Here is an 18,677-nt window from a genome sequence, read left to right on the forward strand (position 1 = left end):
ATCAAATTGCCCTAATTGAAACTCTTATTTTACAATTTCTCCATACACTAGTTTCAAGGAACCTTCACCCTCTGCAAATGTTACAATGATTTCTCCTGATTTACATTTCCTACAATATCAATTTTAAAGATGAAAACCCTGGAAAACATAATTTGAATTTTTGGGTTTTAATTCCACGTTATGAACATTAATGCAAATTGGGACTGGACCTACAGTTTAAAGTGGGATCCACCAGGTATCGACCCAGGACCCCTTGATTACAAGGCAACAACGTTACCACTATGCCATCGGGAAGGCCTGAAAAGCATAATTTAAGGTTGCACTGTGTTCATAAGAATTAATTACAACACCTCACTTGCACTAAATGGATGACTAGTGTTGCTTTATTTTTGAGTATTACTGTATATGCAACATAGTACAAAACTTTACAAAAACTGCAGAATTCCAGTTAATTAGTATACCCTCATGTAAAATAATGATTCCCCTCATGAATAAAGCATAAGTTATTCTTAACTTACCTGTGGTAAGAATGGTGGTGGCAGCAGCTAATTCTTGGTAAACATGGTAGTTGGGTAACAAGTACGTGACAGTAACTTCATCCGAACCACAGCGTATATCTGCTTCTTCACAGAGGAGACTGAAGCACGACATAGCTACGAGAACAGCTTCTATGTCTATGCTCCACAGGTACATAAAGAACACAACCTAAAAGTAAAGGAAATATTTCATTAAATTTAGGGAAATACTAAAATTCTTCATTCGCCCAGTAAAGACAATTACTTGTACATTTTCCCTGGCAATGACCCTCAGATGGGGTCGAAAGATCACTTTTTAAAGTTTAATTTTTTTTGTGCTGTCTATTTTACAGGGTGTACACTAAAATAACAAATTCAAAATTCTTGACTTTTTCTTAGCCTTTCTTTATATGACCCAGGGGTCGTCAAAATTATTGGAGGGGGGGGGGGGGGCCTCTGATCACTGAAATAAATTAATGAATGACTCACTCTCTCCCTATTTTAAGTTTTGGTCTCAGTGTTCGGAACCTCATAAAAGCTAGGGGGGTGTAGGATCCCGAAAAGTCAGGACCGAGATCGGGAAAAAAATTTCTTGTCCCGACTTTGGGAAATGATTTCCTGACTTTTCGGGACCCTGAGCTGTTGGGAAATACCGAATGCTGATTTTAAAATATCGTTATTTCTCGACGTTTTATGCATTGTCAATTTCTGGAACTTATCGTAAATTGTTAGATTTTAATCCAGAAATTACTTAGTGAAAATGACGTGTATAATTTGATATTTTCAGAGCTTCGGGAAATTTCGAACATTTCCTGTCCCGAACATTTCCCATCCCGCACACCCCTAATAAAAGCCCATGAATTCCTCAAAAATATCAAATTTTTTATTCACAGTTCGAATGCAGAATATTAATTCTCCACGGATGGATATGTCACAAGTTTCGTCAACCATAATAGCAAAATATTCCCAACTTTTAATATCTGCTACCACGGAACACAAAACAAATCTCCCTAATATATCAATGATCTCGTTCTGAATGTCATGTAAGAGTCATTTGTATACTGATCGTCCCATCCACTACCCTAGTTCATGCACATCGTCTTTTGAAACTCTTTTTAATAAAAATTTTAACAATACTCATAATTACATACTTAGTACATAGTAATAAGTCATGTGTTTTGCTGTGTCTGGTCATAGCCTCCCCAAAGTTGATGGTTTAGCTGTCTAGATGGTCTAGAAAATTTTAAATGTGTATTTAAAGTTAAATTCATGTGGTACAATTCAGAGTAAACTTTACAAGACAAGCAAAATAATACATTAGATCCTCTTAAGCAAAATTATTTGGGGCCTCTACCCCAACATCGTTAATATTGGAGGGGTTGAGCCCCCCCCAAAGCCCCATGGAGTCGGTGCCTATGATACGACCCCTACTTAGGTAAAGTGGGAAATCAGCAATTACGAAAACAAATATTTATATAATGAAAAACCTTTACCAAAATATGAAAACTGAAGCTGTACTTAACAAAAGAATTAGACCTGCTATATCTATTAATGCATCCTGGATCGCAATTGGCAGACTAGCACGGTTCTGGTATCTGGACACTCAGCCAGTCAGCCAGTATAATATTATGTGGGGCTCATGTCATCCCTATATATCTGTGATTGTCCCTTCATCCATCTTATCTTACCACCAACCATCCTCATCTTTGCGATCAGCCAAAGGGGCAGAACATTTAAGTAAACTAAACTAATGCATCAATTATTGTGATAGCAAATATTCGGAGTTAATTCAGAAACATCTTAGGAAAACATACCTCTAACTTTATATGAGCTTGTTTGCAGATAGCTATCTGGCTGCCAACATTCGCATAGTCTTTATGCCGAAGAAGGAAAGCATTCCGACACACCATTATTTCCCTCATCCACTTTAGTATGTCCGTGTAATTGACTATTTGATGTTGGATTAGCTTTTGAGATATGGAAAATAACACTTGAGAGCTGTAACAAAAAAAAAACCACCAAATACTATTATACAAATAACAAACATTACAAAGAAAAAATACCTTTATTTACTAGAAACGTAATGCTTTAATTTTCAGATTTATGCAGTTAAATCTCAATTATATGTTCATCTCAAGGACATATGAATCGAGAAGTTGAAATACAGTAAAAAAAATTAGAACCATGATGGAATTGTAAAATTCAAGCCCATTTATTATACGTAATAATGTACTATTCTTACGAGTAGTTATTGAATTATCCTGACAGAAATTTTTAGCTTTAAAATCCTACATCATGAAAAAATGAATAAAAATCCTACATTGTTTTCTTTTCACAATATAATGCAGGATTTTAATGCTAAAAATTTATATCAGGACAATGCAAGAACTAAGAATAATACAATGATTTCTGTTTATATTATTAAGTTGAATGATTGCATATAAAGATTTTTGTCATGAGGATAACATAATAAGAATGCTGCTTAGGCACAGCAAAACCATTACATGGTCGTGTGTGCTTGCAAATAGATAGTTGTGGGTCCCTGAAATGTTATAGCCTTGTAATCAAGGTGTGCCAGGTTCGATACCAAGGAGAGACACACAGTGGTTCAGATCCCAGTTTAAACTGTAGGTCCAGTCTGAATTAGCCTGTTTGGGTGCATAAAGTAGACATATGAGGATGTACCCAAAAGAAACCGGAATAACGCTGTGCTGGGCAGAGCTTCCGTAGTACAAATTTTTCCCGCTAGGCAAGCAACGAGCAACTCGTTGTGAGTTCAATGCACCTAGTGGCTTGGCTGGGGAAGTTTATCTCTGGTCACGGTGATTTTTTTTCGTAAAAGCAATTTCGCTCACACCTCGTTTTTTGTGATGGCCGATGTAAGAGAACAGCATGCGGCTGTGAAATTTTGTTTCCTGATCGGGAAAAATGCCACAGAAACGGTTGTGATGTTGAATACAGCTTACCAGGACAGCGCTATGGAGAAAACTCAAGTGTACGAGTGGTTTTCTCACTTCAAGGAAGTTGACATGTCGATTGATGACAAACCCCGTTCTGGACGTCCGTCAACTTCCAGAACGGACGAAAATGTCGATAAAATTCGTGAACTTGTGCTCAAAGACCGACGACGGACCATTGAAGAGCTGGGGAAGTTATCTGGACTATCTTGGAGCTTGGATCAGTGAATTTTAACAGAAGATTTGGGAATGAGAAGGGTCGCTGCAAAATTTGTGCCTTGGAATCTAAGTGACCAGCACAAAGAGCCATCTCAGTGTACAAGTTTTTGGCAAAAAACAGCATGACTCTCTTGCCCCATGCCACGTTCTCACCTGACCTCGCTCCACGCGACTTTTTTTTGTTTCCCCGAATGAAGAAGGACATGAAGGGACAGAGATTTGACGACGTAGAAGAGGTGAAGAAAAAACTAGGAAGGAGCTGTCAGCCATCACAACAGATGAGTTTAAAAAATGTTTCCAAGAATGTAATCACAGATTGGACAAATGTATTAAGTATCATGGAGAGTACTTTGAAGGTGATAAGGTTGTTTTGTATAAAAAAAGAAAAAAAATACATGGCTTTTAAAAAAAAATCTGGTTTCTTTTGGGTACACCCTCGTATAACCACACCCAAACGAACAAACAGACAATTTAACCTAATTATTCTATTGTGCTTCATTCTCAGACTTTAATGTATCCTCTTTGTTTGTTTTTTTAATTAGTTGTGGTGGTTCATATCGGTTAATTGTCCTGGATTTATCATGAGACCTCATGTAGAATAAAATGAAATTATATTTTATGTTTTGTAAAAATCAGAAAAGCTAAGATTTTTTGCGAGTTTGACAACATTCAAAACATGTCAATGAATTTTTGAAAAATTAGCAATTGCTGATACGACCCTAACCACCGAAAATGTTAATAATTAATCTCTTAAATTATTTTGGTGCCTTTCTCTTTCAAAATAACTATACAACTTAGATCAAAAAATTGACAGATATCTACTTTGCACATATTCTACTCAACCATATGTATATGTAAGATCCTTCTAACAGTTGGGCTGAAAAGTTCGTAGGCTAACATAGTAAAAAATATTTTTTTGACAAAATTCGATTTTATTATTCAATATAGTTGCCTTCGAGGGCGATACAACGATTATAGCGGTCATACAATTTTTCGATGCCATTTTTATAGTACGATTTCTCTTTAGCCTCAAAATAGGCCTCAGTTTCGGCCATTACCTCTTCATCAGTGCTAAATTTCTTTCCAGCGAGCATTCTTTTAAGGTCTGCAAACAGGAAAAAGTCACTGGGGGCCAGATCTGGAGAATGTGGTGGATGGGGAAGCAATTTTATTACGGTTGAATATCGCTAAACATTGCTCCGAATCATCAAAACGTTGTTGCTTTTGATCGATTGTGAGCACGCGCGGCACCCATTTTGCACACAGCTTTCGCATGTTCAAATATTCATGCACAATATGTCCAACACGTTCCTTTGATATTTTTAAAGTCTCAGCTATCTCAATCAACTTCACTTTATGATCATTTAAAATTATTTTGTGGACTTTTTTTATGTTTTCGTCGGTAACAGCGTCTTTGGGGCGTCCACTGCGTGCATCGTCTTCGATGCTCATTTCGCCTCGTTTAAATTTAGCAAACCACTTCTCAACGGTTGATTTTCCTGGTGCCGAGTCCGAATAATGTTTATCAAGCCAAGCCTTGGCTTCAACAGTATTTTTTTTCGCCAAAAAGCAATGCTTTATTAACACACGAAATTCTTTTTTATCCATTTTTTCACAATAACAAAAGCTGCTTCACTCACAATGCTATATCTCACGAACTAATTATCCGGCAGCTGTGAAATTTATACACGTATCTTTTGAAGGTTAGTACTAAGTAAAAATCACATGGATTTAATTCTAGTAACGCCATCTATGAGTCAGCCTACGAACTTTTCAGCCCAACTGTTAATGTTTACCTGACATCCCAAAATGTATTAATAGGAGCTTCAGGATTCCACATCTCAATTTTCTCTGGATGATGCAAAACAAGGAGTGCCTCCATCGCCTCTTGTGCTACATCAGGCATTGTGGGTTGGTGTACTAGTGATACGAGTCCATTTATCAACTCCAACGTTGAGCTCTGGATTTCATGTCCAGCCTTTCCTTGGTTCTGTCAAAAAAGAAGAAAAGCATTGAAATATTATTTGTAATAAATCACACACTTTGTACCTGAAAACATCAATATGATAATACTACATGTATAACTTTTACAATGTTCTAATTTTTTCTTAAGTTTATTTATTCATCATTCTGTTCTTTATTGCATTCTCAATGTTTTAGAATTCACATACACTCTGATTTCTAAATGTGTCTAATTCTTGATTGATGATTGAATTGGATTGTTTTATGAAACTTTTTTTGCCACTTTTTGGCTAATCACGACAACGAAGATGAGTGATATTATAACTATGGGCATGCATATTTCGTTTTTAACGAAAAAAACGAAATTTGAAAAAACACATTGTAGTGTTAATTTTTCATGTTTTTGAAACGTGTGAGACGCATTTTGTGACCATATTTTGTCACGAAATAATGCGAAATGAACTGCAAAAAGCGAAATTAACTCTTAAACACGAAATTCAGGGTTTATTCACCGACGAGACACCTTCTGAGGTCTGAATTATCCTGAGAGTTATGCAATTCCCGGAAAATTGATTAATTCTGCTGTTAATATTGGAGAAGCAAAACTGGACTCCTTTACACAGAAATGAACTTAATACTCTTATAACTACACAAATGTGCTATTAGAAGTGAAATGTTAATTCTGTGGAATAAGTGTAGTTTTTAAATCAAATTTAGGATTATTTCACAATTTTGAAACCAATATGTCTTTTTATATACCACTTTTCATCCATTTTTTCACCGCTATAACACCGATATTTTATTTTATTTACCGCTTTTGAACCTGAAATTGACTCCATTTTTGTACCGAAATTTTGGTTTTTTATTTACCAAAAATATGTGCCTCTAATTATAACCGATTGTTGTAGGATTTGTGCTTCGGTACTAATGAGGATGAAAAAGGCTTCACTCCCCTCTTAAATAATAGACCGAGTCCTAAAGATAATGGAAAATAAGTGCTTTATTAGTAGGTAGTTGCGAGGTAGTTGCAACAGTCGGCCAAGAGTGAGTGATGGTATCTCGTCTTAGCGGTTCATGTTCACGCGTGCGTTGCTGACAAAAGTTGAGCAGTTGACATTTTGATATTTCGTCACAGTGAAATGCGAAAGGGAATAGTGAGTTCGAGCCCGAAAAGGAACTTGAACGGTGAACTCGCAACAAGAAACAAGGAAAGAGTTGCAGTGTAACCGGATTGGATCGTTGTAAGGTGGCTTCTACAGACTGAGGCGGAATGATCACGAAGTGCAATTCAGAAATTGAGAAGATACGTCAACAGTGATTTCATTAGTGAAAAGTGAGCATTGTTTCAGTGTTGAGAGCTCTCAAGTATGTGGTTTATGGCTTATAAGCATCAGTCATTATAAGGTAGAAAGTACAGCGCTGAACTACAAAGAACTAGATACAGTAAAACCGTGAGTAATATTTCTAATGTATAATATTCCTTTTATTTGTGTTCATTTTTTATGCAAGGCTTATATTTTGAAACTTCCCCAAGACAATCAGGGCATTCTCTGTGAATTCCTGTATCTGGACCTATCCACGTAAACCAGGTGAAGAAGACTTACCAAGGGCACCCTCATAATTGTTTATTGTTAAAATTAGAAGTTCATAAATAAAAATTTGTAGAAAGGTTATTTTCATCTTTGCTTTATACAGCAAATCAGGTTTTGTGAAAAGCTGAAAATCCTGTTCGTAGCTTGAACGAAAGCAGGCAAGCTCATTCTTAAGCTAAATACAACAGTAATGTTATAATATAATGAAATTGATGAAGGGACAGTCAAAAATAACGTTCATGTCCAGGTTGGGATTTGAACCTGGAAATTCTGGCATTGTAGCATGCTGTGCTAACCGCTAAGCCATGGAGGTTATCACCAAATGCTTGCGGTGAGGGAGGGAGGGATGTGCAGAGGATGTTACCTTTCTCATCTACTAAAATTTACGCAGATGCTTATAATAGAGTGGAATACTGACTGACCCACTAATATTAATCACTATGTTAAACAACTTTAAATTGTCACAATATTTAAGCACCAGTATCGGGGAGAATCTATTTGAAGTAGTATTGGCTCAGCCCTACTTAACATGATATAATTAAAATCTCGATCTCAGTCATTTTGGAGGTGATGTGACCAGCACCACACTCCAGCCACTTTTACCCCACAGGGTTGGCCCCAGGGACCCATTGATTTGAGGCTGAGTGAGCCTGCTTTATGTGGGGATAAGGCCGGGAAAATTCCGACCCGATATTACCCACAGGAATCAAACCTGGAGGAATTAATTAAAAGGTTGGAAAAAATTATTTTTCTATAACTTTGAAATTTACATGTTTCAACAAAAGTCACACATTAAAATTCAATACACAATAAACTTTTGCACTTTTTACTTACATTTAACATGAGCATAGGGTCTGCATGTATCAACCTAACCATCCACAGAAGCAGACTCTTGTGTCCAGGCCACTCCTCTCCTCTCTCCTTGAATTTTGATGTGCTATCCTTACCCTTCAGAGTTAGGCTCTACAAAATAGATTTCATGAATTGGTTAGCATATTACAATCACTTACAGCAATCCAAAAATACAGAAATGTCAATAACTGCATCACTTTTGGTTCAAAGTGGTGCCAACTAAGATTTAATCTTTAAAGTTATTATTTTTCAACAAAACTTGTAATGAAGAGATACAGTATACATGGGTGGAAACTAGTCGTGTTCAAATTTACTGTTTAAACTGACCAAATAAAATTTGTCCATCCTAAAAGTAAGGGTTGGATTTTGTTTTCTTTCACAATAAAACAACGATTTCATTATTGTACAAAATTATGTAATTCAATAAAACAATCCCTTCTTTTAAAAAAAAAAATAGTGCAACAGATATTGAAATGCAAACCATATGTTGTCTCAGTTTGAACTCTTTTTTTTTTTTACTGAAAAAAAAAATTAACTCATTTTTCTCCAGTTTTCTAAACTTTATTGGCATGCATTTGTTTCTTGTTCTCATTCTGTTGTAGCCTCAGCTTCTCTTCTACACTATTCTTTCCTTGAAGGAAGCCAATTTTGAAGAAATGCTTTCATCACCGGTAGGAAAAATGTTAAAAAGAATTGAAAAAATCTCACCAGGGTGAAAAAACTTAAAATGTGGGAAAATGCAAAATCGAGGAAAATTTTATAACAGTTTGCTAATTTGGAACCATCAAGATTGAATGAATAACGCAGGAACTTAAAATCAGGGTTCCGCTGTATTGGCATTTTTAAAAGAAATTGACAAATTACAGACTAAGATGAAAAACCTGACTTTTACTGACCATTTTCCACCGCTGAGTACACAATGACAGCAGTGAAGTTATCAATGAGCCAGCAATTTAGAAGAAATGAAGATGAAAAAATGGCAAAACACAGAATTTTACACTAAATAATAAAAAGACAAATTACCTGAATCATTCGAAGTGGTGTATGAGATATATAACCCTGAGTTACTTTATTTAGCGTATCTGTAAACATTGACCTCAACTCCGAGGATTTATTATAAACTAGATCAATCTGAGGCCACCATCCTAATCTTGGTTGCGTAATTATCCTAGAAAAGGTTAACATAAAATTATTTTCTACAACTTGGAAATTTACGTTTACGCAAAAGGCAGATATTAAAAGGCAATACACATATACATGCTACTTATAAATCAGTTATATTTTGTTAATTATCTCAGAACATATATTTTATTTGGGCCTTAGTTCTACAAAAAAAAAGTGCATTTTCATTAATTTACAAAAGTTAACTCATATTCAGAGTAAGCAATAAATTTACACTATTATTTTCTTGTAAATTATATCATAAAAATTTGATGAAAAAAATGTGATAATCAGAGAGAAGTATAATTGGAAAATTACACATTCTATTCATTTTCAGAATGGGAGAAGAAAGAAGAGTTTACAGGATCCTTGTTGGTAAACCTGATGGTAAGAGACCTGTAGGAAAGTCAAGACAAAGATGGAGGTATAACGTTGAGATGGACCTAAAGGAAACCGGTAAGGATGGAAAAGATTGGATTGATCTTGCCCAGGATGGGGACAGATGGAAGGCTTGTGTTGCTGCAGGTATAAACCTTCCGGTTTGAGAAGGCTAGAGAGTTAGTTAGTTATTCATTTTTATATGAAAAAAAAAGATTGATTCTTTGTAAAGCATTAACACTAGCAGACAGGTCCAATTCTCAGTTCTGGCTCAGAAATACATTTTTAACTGCAGTGTACAATGACAATAACAAGAATACAGAATATTTATTCCTTGTTTCTGGTGTACTTTGTTGACTTTCTCCCATGAATTGAAAAATATCAAACATACAGTATAAATTATTATGCATTAAAACCTAGTATTGTCACTATTCTATTTGATCATAAATTGAATGTATAACAAGAATGAGATTTCCTTACCTATACAAAGAACTGACTAGAACAAAATGATATATTGACGGGAAGTTAGGATTCAGACATACTTTTAAAGCTTCATTATTGTGAGGCTTTATTCTAAAACATGAGACGAAACAATCTATCATTAGTTCAGTGTCTTGAGGAAGAAAATTTTGTCCCCTGGAAAACGGTTTACTGGGATTAAATAGCAATGCCTGAAACGAGAGACGAAAATATGATTTTATAAAAAAAATACATTATTCATATTCATAGTAAGACAAAGATTAACATTCAAAGATTCAGTTTTTTTGAACTAGGCTGTTCACTGGAATATGTCAGCCTGTTGAGGAAGTGACACTCATATGACATATTCCTCATTCAGTTTTGTTTTGTGTCCTACTTTCTATGGTACATCGTTTTCTTTTCAGATTAAGATTGATCCAAGATGGATGGATTTTATATTTGCAATCGAACTACACTCTGCGGCAAAAAAGAATCGCCCCGTAGTGATACAATCTAATATTTTCTTTCAAGCAGTAAGTTTTATTTTCTTGTAATTAATTTGACAACTGTACATACTGTATGTAATTTTAACATTTTCTGATATTTTACTTACTCTAACAATGAAGGTAATAATGAAGAAATCAACAAAGAAAGCAGTTAGTTGATTAAATTGTTAATTTTTTACAGCCTTTATTGCCTTCCACTATTGTTTAGTTTCCTTCAAAATATCAACTTTCTTTCTATTGTTTCAAGTACGTTTACGGCAGTTTGGGAGCATCCATCTTTACTTGTTCTCCAACAATGAATCTTGCTCCTCCATTGTTGGCACCTTATAACAATGGATTTTCACACTTTATCCAAATTTATTGAACTACCTAATCTCAACTTTCTGCACTGTTTCATCCACGTTTACGGCAGTTTGGGGGTTTTACTTATTCTCCAACAATGATGCTTGGTCGAGCAATGTTGGCACCTTTTAACAATGGATTTTCAACAATTAAAGATGGATGCTCCCAAACTGGTTTCAACATACTTCAAACAATGCAGAAGGTTGAGATTCGGAAGGAGAATAAATTTGGATAAAGTGTAAAATTCCATTGTTAAAAAGATGCCAACAATTCATTGTTTTAGAATAAGTAAATGTAGATGCCCCCAAACTGCCGTAAACATACTTGAAACAATAGAAAGAGAGTTGATATTTTGAAGGAAACTAAATTGGCATAAAGGATAATAATGCTTAGTGAAACAGTTCCAACAGTGCATGAAAATTTTTACTTTATTACTAGGGGGGGCAATTCTTTTTTGGCGCAGAATGTAATATAAAACAAATAGATTAGGCTCAAATAAGTCTGTACAGTGGAGCCTCGATTTTACATTCCAATACTTTATTTTTTCATGTGAATGGCTTATTGCAGAAAGGGACCTGAGTCACTTTTGCACAATTCTGAGAAAAACAATGAAAAATCGTATAATATTAATAGTGTAAGAAAGAAATGTGCCGTTGTTGGCTCAAATATTCAACATAATGAATAGTTAATTTTGCAACCCTCAATGCATCCCCCTGCAGTATGCTGCTAGACACAGTGGAGATGAAAAAATTAACTCCGATACCTCAAAAATGTGACTCAGGTCCCTTTCTGCAATAAGCCATTCATGTTTTTTACATTTCAATTTTGTTTTTCTTTAACTCAGTTGCCTGAAAAATGTAAAATTAAGGTTTACTGTATTTATTTTATTTTTTGCAATATTTCAGTTCTTCAGTGATGAAATGTTACAAAATATTTCATTCGGACTAGTGTCCAGTGGAAATCAATAAGTAATGAACGTAATTTCCAATTTTTTTATTCATACAGCAGATTTATGTGAAAAATACTCACTTTCAAGTCATTGATGACGCTTTGTACAAGAGTGAAGACTACATTATTAGAATCCAATATGTTAATGTAGGTGGAAGCTTTGCATAGTTTCACACATGTGACAGCCGCTGCTTCTGTCAGCTGACGACTACCTCCTTGAGCCGCCACTGCCCTCTTGATGGAATCTATAAATTGCTTCTTCTTTGAGTGACGCGGTGAACAAGGTGCTCCAGAATCAGCATTCACTATCTCTTCCAACACTTTCTGCAAGTGGGAGCAAGCAGATTGTAGAGTACACGTAAATACGAAGAAGAGTAGAACTATATATAAATACAGTAGGGCTGAGGAAATACAATCAGTATTGATAGATATTGGTTGGAATTTATTTACCTGATAACAGCTGATACTTTTCTGGTATTTTAGTGTTCTGAAGGGTCCACGAAAGTGGCACGTGGAACTTTGGTGGAAAATAATTAGCCTGGAAATTATGTGAAATTCAAAGTTATTTATTTATTTTGCACCAGTATTCAGTGAAAAGAAAAAATGACTTTATAATTCCAATGTAATTGAGGATTATGTTTTTATATTCTCAGATAAGAGAAAGTATTTCAAGCTCAACCGGGACATAAACCGAGGACTCAAGATGAAAATTTGACCACTTAAAGTGCTCAGTTACCAAGCCAGTATTTATTTGCTAGGCTAAAGTATGGAGGCCGAACAGGGAACATCCACTAATTTTGGATATGTTGATTGCAGTACCACAAAATATTAAGCAAACTTACAGGTGACAAAATAAGAAGCATGACTTGGAGTGGCCACACTGCAGCTCTGCCCTTCTTGTTCTCAGCAAAACTATCCAAGATATCAAACAGCCCTTCACAACACTTTGAGAGGTCTTCGTTTGGCTGCTTCTGAAATACATGAAAGAAAGAAATATTAGATAAAATTATGAAAAGAATTAACGTTATACTTACAATAATAAATCCTAATTCTATCCACAAGACTAACAAACTTTCTTTGACTGTACAAGGGTGCAAAATTTGGATTAATTTGATTGAATTGGAAATTGTGGGTACGTCAGCACTTAGGCTATTTTGCACCTCTCACATTATACGGGGCCCAGCTCCATACCATAAATAAAATAAACACATGTCTCAGAACTAAAATACTCTTATCTGGGTTAAAAGCAGAGGCAGTAGAGGGGCACTCGTCACATATAAGGACAAAGCACACACACAGCTCTACAAAGGATTATACTGGCTGTAAGTCCAGATGCCAGAGCTTCGTTGGTCTGCAAGAAGCAGTTAACGGGGTGAACTACGTGGAAGTCAGGTTGACATTTGGGTGTTTTACCAGAAGGTCGGTGCAGAAAGACTGCCAGTAAGAGCACACAAAGCACAAGGAGTGGGAATAAGGCCAAAAGGGAGACCAAGATGCTTGTGGAAAGAGCAGATCCTGGAGTGTGTTAGAAGATTCAAACACCATGGAAAGAGAGGAGTGGTGAAGACCAGAAGAAAATGAAGAGGCTCGACTTCTATGCCGACCCAGCCAGAGGCAGGAAACTGCGAAGGATGATGATGATGACCAGAAGGTCATGCACACAAATTAATTTGACTCACTTGTTCAACATGCCCATAATACAGGGTGTCCGGATTAGAACTTTAACATTACAAAACAGTATAACTTTAGTTACATTCAATTTCAAATGAAACTTATTGTTTGTATGGGACTGGCAACTGTGGTCATTTGCGAGAATCACCAGTACTTCGAGTTGATTTGACGCGCATGTGCGTGTAACGCATATAAATTCCAAGATGGCGGAGTGGACGGTTCAGCAGAAAGTGTTGTGCGTTCTTTTACTGGCAGAAAACAAATCTGTGAAGCTTGTTCAACGTGCTTTTCGGCGTGAATTCAATCTTCAACGTCACGACAATGTTCCTTCCTATTTGAGTATTGCTAAGTGGGATAAACAACTAAGAGAAACTGGAAGTGTTGTGTCAGTGGCCGTGAAGTACGTGAAGCGGAAGATATCAGAGGAAAACTTTGAAGTGATTTGCTCTGCATTCACAAGAAGTCCAAGAAAAATCAATATGACGTGCAAGTTTAGAGCTCAACATTCCTCGGTCTACTATCCATGACATGGTGTACAAAAGGTTACGTCTACGGGAGTACAAGATCCAGTTACATTAATGAGTTTATCCTGATCATAAGCCTAAAAGACAGACATTTTCGGGAAAAATGTTAACCAAAATTGACAACAACAATGCTTTTCTGGACAAGGTGTGCTTTTCTGATGAAGATGCATTCCACACGTGTGGCAAAGTTAACAAGCAAAATTGCCGTATTTGGAGAAGTGACAATCCTCAGGAGTTTCGTGAAATTATGAGACTCGCCAAACGTTAATGTGTGGTGTGGGTTAATGAAAGAGAAGATAATAGGCCGTTCTTCTTTGCTGAAGAAACAGTGAGAGGAACAAAATATTAGACATGCTTCAGCATTACACTGTGCCTCAAATCCCTCCAGAAACCATTTTCCAACAAGATGGAGCCCCTGTAAATTTTGCTATCATTGTACGAGAATCTCTCGATGAGCATTTCCCTAGAAGATGGATAGGGAGAGGATCTAAATCACTTGCTTGGCCTCCGCGCTCGCCGGATCTTTCCCCCCTAGACTTTTTCTTTTGGGGGTTCATTAAGGACGAAGTCTACAGTATGCCCATCGAGAACTTGGAAGATCTGCGTAACAGAATTCGTCAGGCGATTAACAATGTGAACCCTCAAATGCTCGTGAATACCTGGACGGAATTGGAATATCGGTTCGACATCTGCCATGCCACAGGGGGGGCTCATATCAAGGTTGTGTGAAGTGACGGTGCTGGGATAAAAAAAATGCATGAGTTTTTCTACCAAAATGTAAATTTTGATAATAAAAATGGGTTTCTCTGCAAAATTATGCTCTATTGTAATGTTAAAGGTCTAAGCCGGACACCCCGTATTTCAACTCAACACACTTAGTCGTACAATGTTCTAATGCCATTATATCATTTTAAAACATTTTGTCAAAATATACAGTTCCCATAAGTACTACTAGTACACTGCTTAAGAGCTCACCAGCAATGTATTCTGAACTAACCTGCAAATCTGCAAATTCAGCAGGATATGTATCCATCCAATTCCAAATGGCCTTCTCCAGAGAATTCATCAGCACAACATGGACGCATTTCTTTAATTGCCGGAATTTCTGAATGCATTCTGCAAGAAAAAACAAAGATGGAGGTATAATGTTGAGATGGACCTAAAGGAAACCAGTAAGGATGGAAAAGATTGGATTGATCTTGCCCAGGATGGAGACAGATGGAAGGCTTGTTGCTGCAGATATAAACCTTCAGGTTTGAGAAGCAATGTATTCTAACGAAAAAGAAGAAGATGAAAAGAAAGAAGGGAAAATTCTTCTTCTTTCTTTCGTCTCTATCCTCTCTTGCTACTACTTATTGTGAGATAGTTCTAGCTGTAGTAGAAACAAAAATAGTAGGAAGAGAGGAAAAGGGCAAAAAAGAAGACAAAAAGAAAGAATAAGGGAAAATTATTTTTCCTTCTTCTTCTTTTCAGTCTTTTTCCTCTCTTGCTACTATTTTTTTGTTTCTGCTACAGCAAGAACTATCTCACCAAACGTCTGTGTGACTCTATACACCACAGTAAATTGAATAGGTGTGTATATATATATATATATATATATATATATATACAGGGTGTCATATTAATGGCGCCCACGGAACCCAGATTCGTATAGAGGACATCAAAACAAATAACTTTTCTCAGTAACATTTTTCTCGTTGGTGCGTCGATTCGACGCTACAGCCGTTCAAAAAAGACAGTTTTGCCGCCTGGATGCTGGCAACCCAACACAACATTTGATCGTATCTGTGACGTCATTTCCCGCGGCGAAACAGCACACGGCAGGGTTGCAAGGAACACACAAATTTTGTGAAAAATGACAAACTACCAACCACATTATTAGCTGTAAAACGAAGCTTGAAACGCGTCCAGAAGACCGAATATCATAGCCTACCAGCCAGAAGATCAGCTGTCATCTCCGGGGAGGGAGAAGTGAACCAACGATATGAGAATGGTAAAAAAAAACATATTCAAAATGAAGTATCAAAATCGGATTTTGTCTCAGCCTACATATCAAATATCAACAACAATAAATTTCATTTGGACTTAGAGCTTACATGTGGCTGTTTACGCCCAGCAACATGTCAAATATTTGCAAATCTCTGTGCAAGGTTGATATCTACGGTTTGTGTCCAGATGCCTTGTGGTACTTTTGTGTTGATAACGGAAGTATCTGAGGTTCACGTTGTTACATTTCGGCTAAAACACGTACAACCACAGTAACAATCTAATGATGAATCAGTAGCGAATATACTGTCCTGTTCACAGTTGCAAACTATTACATGTGTATCCGGTGCATAGATAAACACAGTCGTCGGAAAGCTTGTATTACTACTACTTATATCCCTGTATTTTCAACCATTTTTGCCACTTGCCTCATAATGCCCTGAATATACATTATATTTGCCTATGTGTTGCTTACCTTTTGAATTTTGAGTTCTTTCATTTCAATTTTGTCGTCTGTTCAGTGTGTCACAGACAACTAGTATCAGAAGAACGAAGTGTATAAGACTAAATTGTAGATGCCAACTTGGTAACTACATAGCATGTAAGCTGAGACAAAATTCGATATGACCACTTTTACTTGAATTCGATTTTCATTCTACCATTTTTAGTATCGTTTATTTACTTCCTGGAAGGTTACAGAACGTGTTTTCTCGTTTAATTTTACGGTACATAATGTGGCTGATTGTAGCTATGTCATTTTTCACAGAATATGTGTGTTCCTGGCAACCCTGGAACGTATCGCTTCAGGACGGGATATGACGTCACAAATGCAATCAAATGTTGTGTGTGGTTGCCAGCATTCAGGCGGCAAAACGGGCTTTTTTGAACGACTGTAGCGCCGAAACGACGCACCAACGAGAAAAATGTTACTGAGAAAAGTTGTTTGTTTTGATGTCCTCTACACGTTTCCGTGGTCCGTGGGCGCCATTAAAATGACACCCTGTATATATCATCGACGACATCTTCATGCTCTGGACACATGGAGAACCATCCTTGTCAGCCTTCCTGGACCAACTTAACCACTTCCGTTCCCTAAAATTCACCTGGACACACTCCCCCCAACCAGATCACCTTCCTGGATGTGGACGTGCACATCGAGGGAGGACACCTGACTACCTCCATCCACATAAAACCCACCAACCACATGCAATACCTACACTTCTCCAGCTCCCACCCGTTCCACACCAAAAAAAGCAATTCCATTCTCTCTGGCCCTCAGGGGACAGCGCCTGAACACTTCACCCACCTCCCGCCAGAATTATAACCTCTGCCTACACCAGGCCCTGGTTAACCGTGGATATCCCTCCATCCTGGTCACCAAGCAAATATCACGAGCTGCCTCACATACCACCACCACCAAGAAACCTGCTGCCACCAACCCACCTGCACTCATCACCCAATATCATCCCCACCTCAACAAAATCAGGCACACACTGCACTCTCTTCTCCCAATCCTCCACAGTGATCCCGAAACCAAAAACATATTTCCCGACAAACCCAGGGTGGTTTTCAAACGTCCCCCTAACCTCCAAAACATCCTGGTCCACAACACTCCTTCACCACACATCCAACACCCCCCTGTCCATAAATGCAACCGACCCAGGTGCAAGACCTGTCCCATCCTCATCACTTCTCACACCCTCCAGGTGCACACGGCCACTGGCAAATTTACCCTCCATCCCAAAGGGACCTGCCATGCCTCAAACCTTATCTACATCCTCACCTGCAACATCTGTGGTGATTTTTACCTGGGGGAAACATCAATGTCCCTCAACCTCCGCATCAATAACCACCGCTCCTCCACCCACAACCTGGACTTCACTGTCGCCGTCCACACCAACCACCACAACATCAGTTTCAACGACTGCTTCCGGGTAGCGATCATCCACCTCCTACCCCAACCAGCCAACACCTCTGTTCGCAAAAGATGGGAGAGGGCCTATATATCGGCCATGAGTGCAACCACTCCACCTGGCCTGAACAAGGCCACCCAGTAATGCCCAACCCTCACCCACCCTCCCGCCCAACTCATCCTACACACTCACAGTTCACGACGAGCCTGGTGACGAAACAGTGTTTTTTTCGTTCTACGCACCGCTTCTTCTTCAATGGGGACCTGGCAACTCTGCAGGACCCCAACTTCCGGTTCCGTCTTCTGTTTCTTCTCACACCGATGATGCTATAAATTAGCGAAAATTTTGAATTTTCTTACTGTCCGGTGAGTGTTTCCTTTTACCTTATTTGATTTTTACTTAGCCCTTTTGGCCCTCCTTGCTTTTATCCATTATATATATATATATATATATATATATATATATATATATATATATATATATATGTGACGCACAACGGGGAGAGGCGAAAGGGATGGCATGAGACTCTTTATGAAAGTTTACGTAGGTGTTAACCCTTTCCCCACCTCGCCGCCGTGAGCACAATAAGATGTTCAAAAAAAAACAATTAGTACAATAATATTTATACAAATATTGAATTTATTATTTCTGCGTTGTTGAAAGAATATGATTAAATGATTGTGAACATTATA

General features: G+C 37.4%; 1 protein-coding gene across 5 annotated transcripts in view; it reads right to left on the minus strand.

The window, feature by feature from the left end:
• Nf1 (neurofibromin 1) overlaps positions 1-18,677 on the minus strand; it is a 135,046-nt gene that overhangs the window by 100,767 nt on the left and 15,602 nt on the right. For all 5 annotated transcript variants that reach the window (XM_083128477.1, XM_083128478.1, XM_083128476.1 and 2 more), the window contains exons 6-14: positions 15,084-15,202; positions 12,734-12,862; positions 11,973-12,215; positions 10,117-10,307; positions 9,121-9,265; positions 8,080-8,208; positions 5,488-5,681; positions 2,330-2,513; positions 519-705 (exon numbers count right to left, since the gene is read on the minus strand). In XM_083128477.1, the coding sequence (XP_082984603.1) occupies positions 519-705; positions 2,330-2,513; positions 5,488-5,681; positions 8,080-8,208; positions 9,121-9,265; positions 10,117-10,307; positions 11,973-12,215; positions 12,734-12,862; positions 15,084-15,202 (1,521 nt within the window). The remainder of the gene's footprint in view (positions 1-518; positions 706-2,329; positions 2,514-5,487; positions 5,682-8,079; positions 8,209-9,120; positions 9,266-10,116; positions 10,308-11,972; positions 12,216-12,733; positions 12,863-15,083; positions 15,203-18,677) is intronic.

This window comes from Lepisma saccharinum, chromosome 9 (assembly GCF_977018435.1).
Source record: "Lepisma saccharinum chromosome 9, izLepSacc3.1, whole genome shotgun sequence".
In the NCBI taxonomy this organism is placed as follows: Eukaryota; Metazoa; Arthropoda; class Insecta; order Zygentoma; family Lepismatidae; genus Lepisma; species Lepisma saccharinum.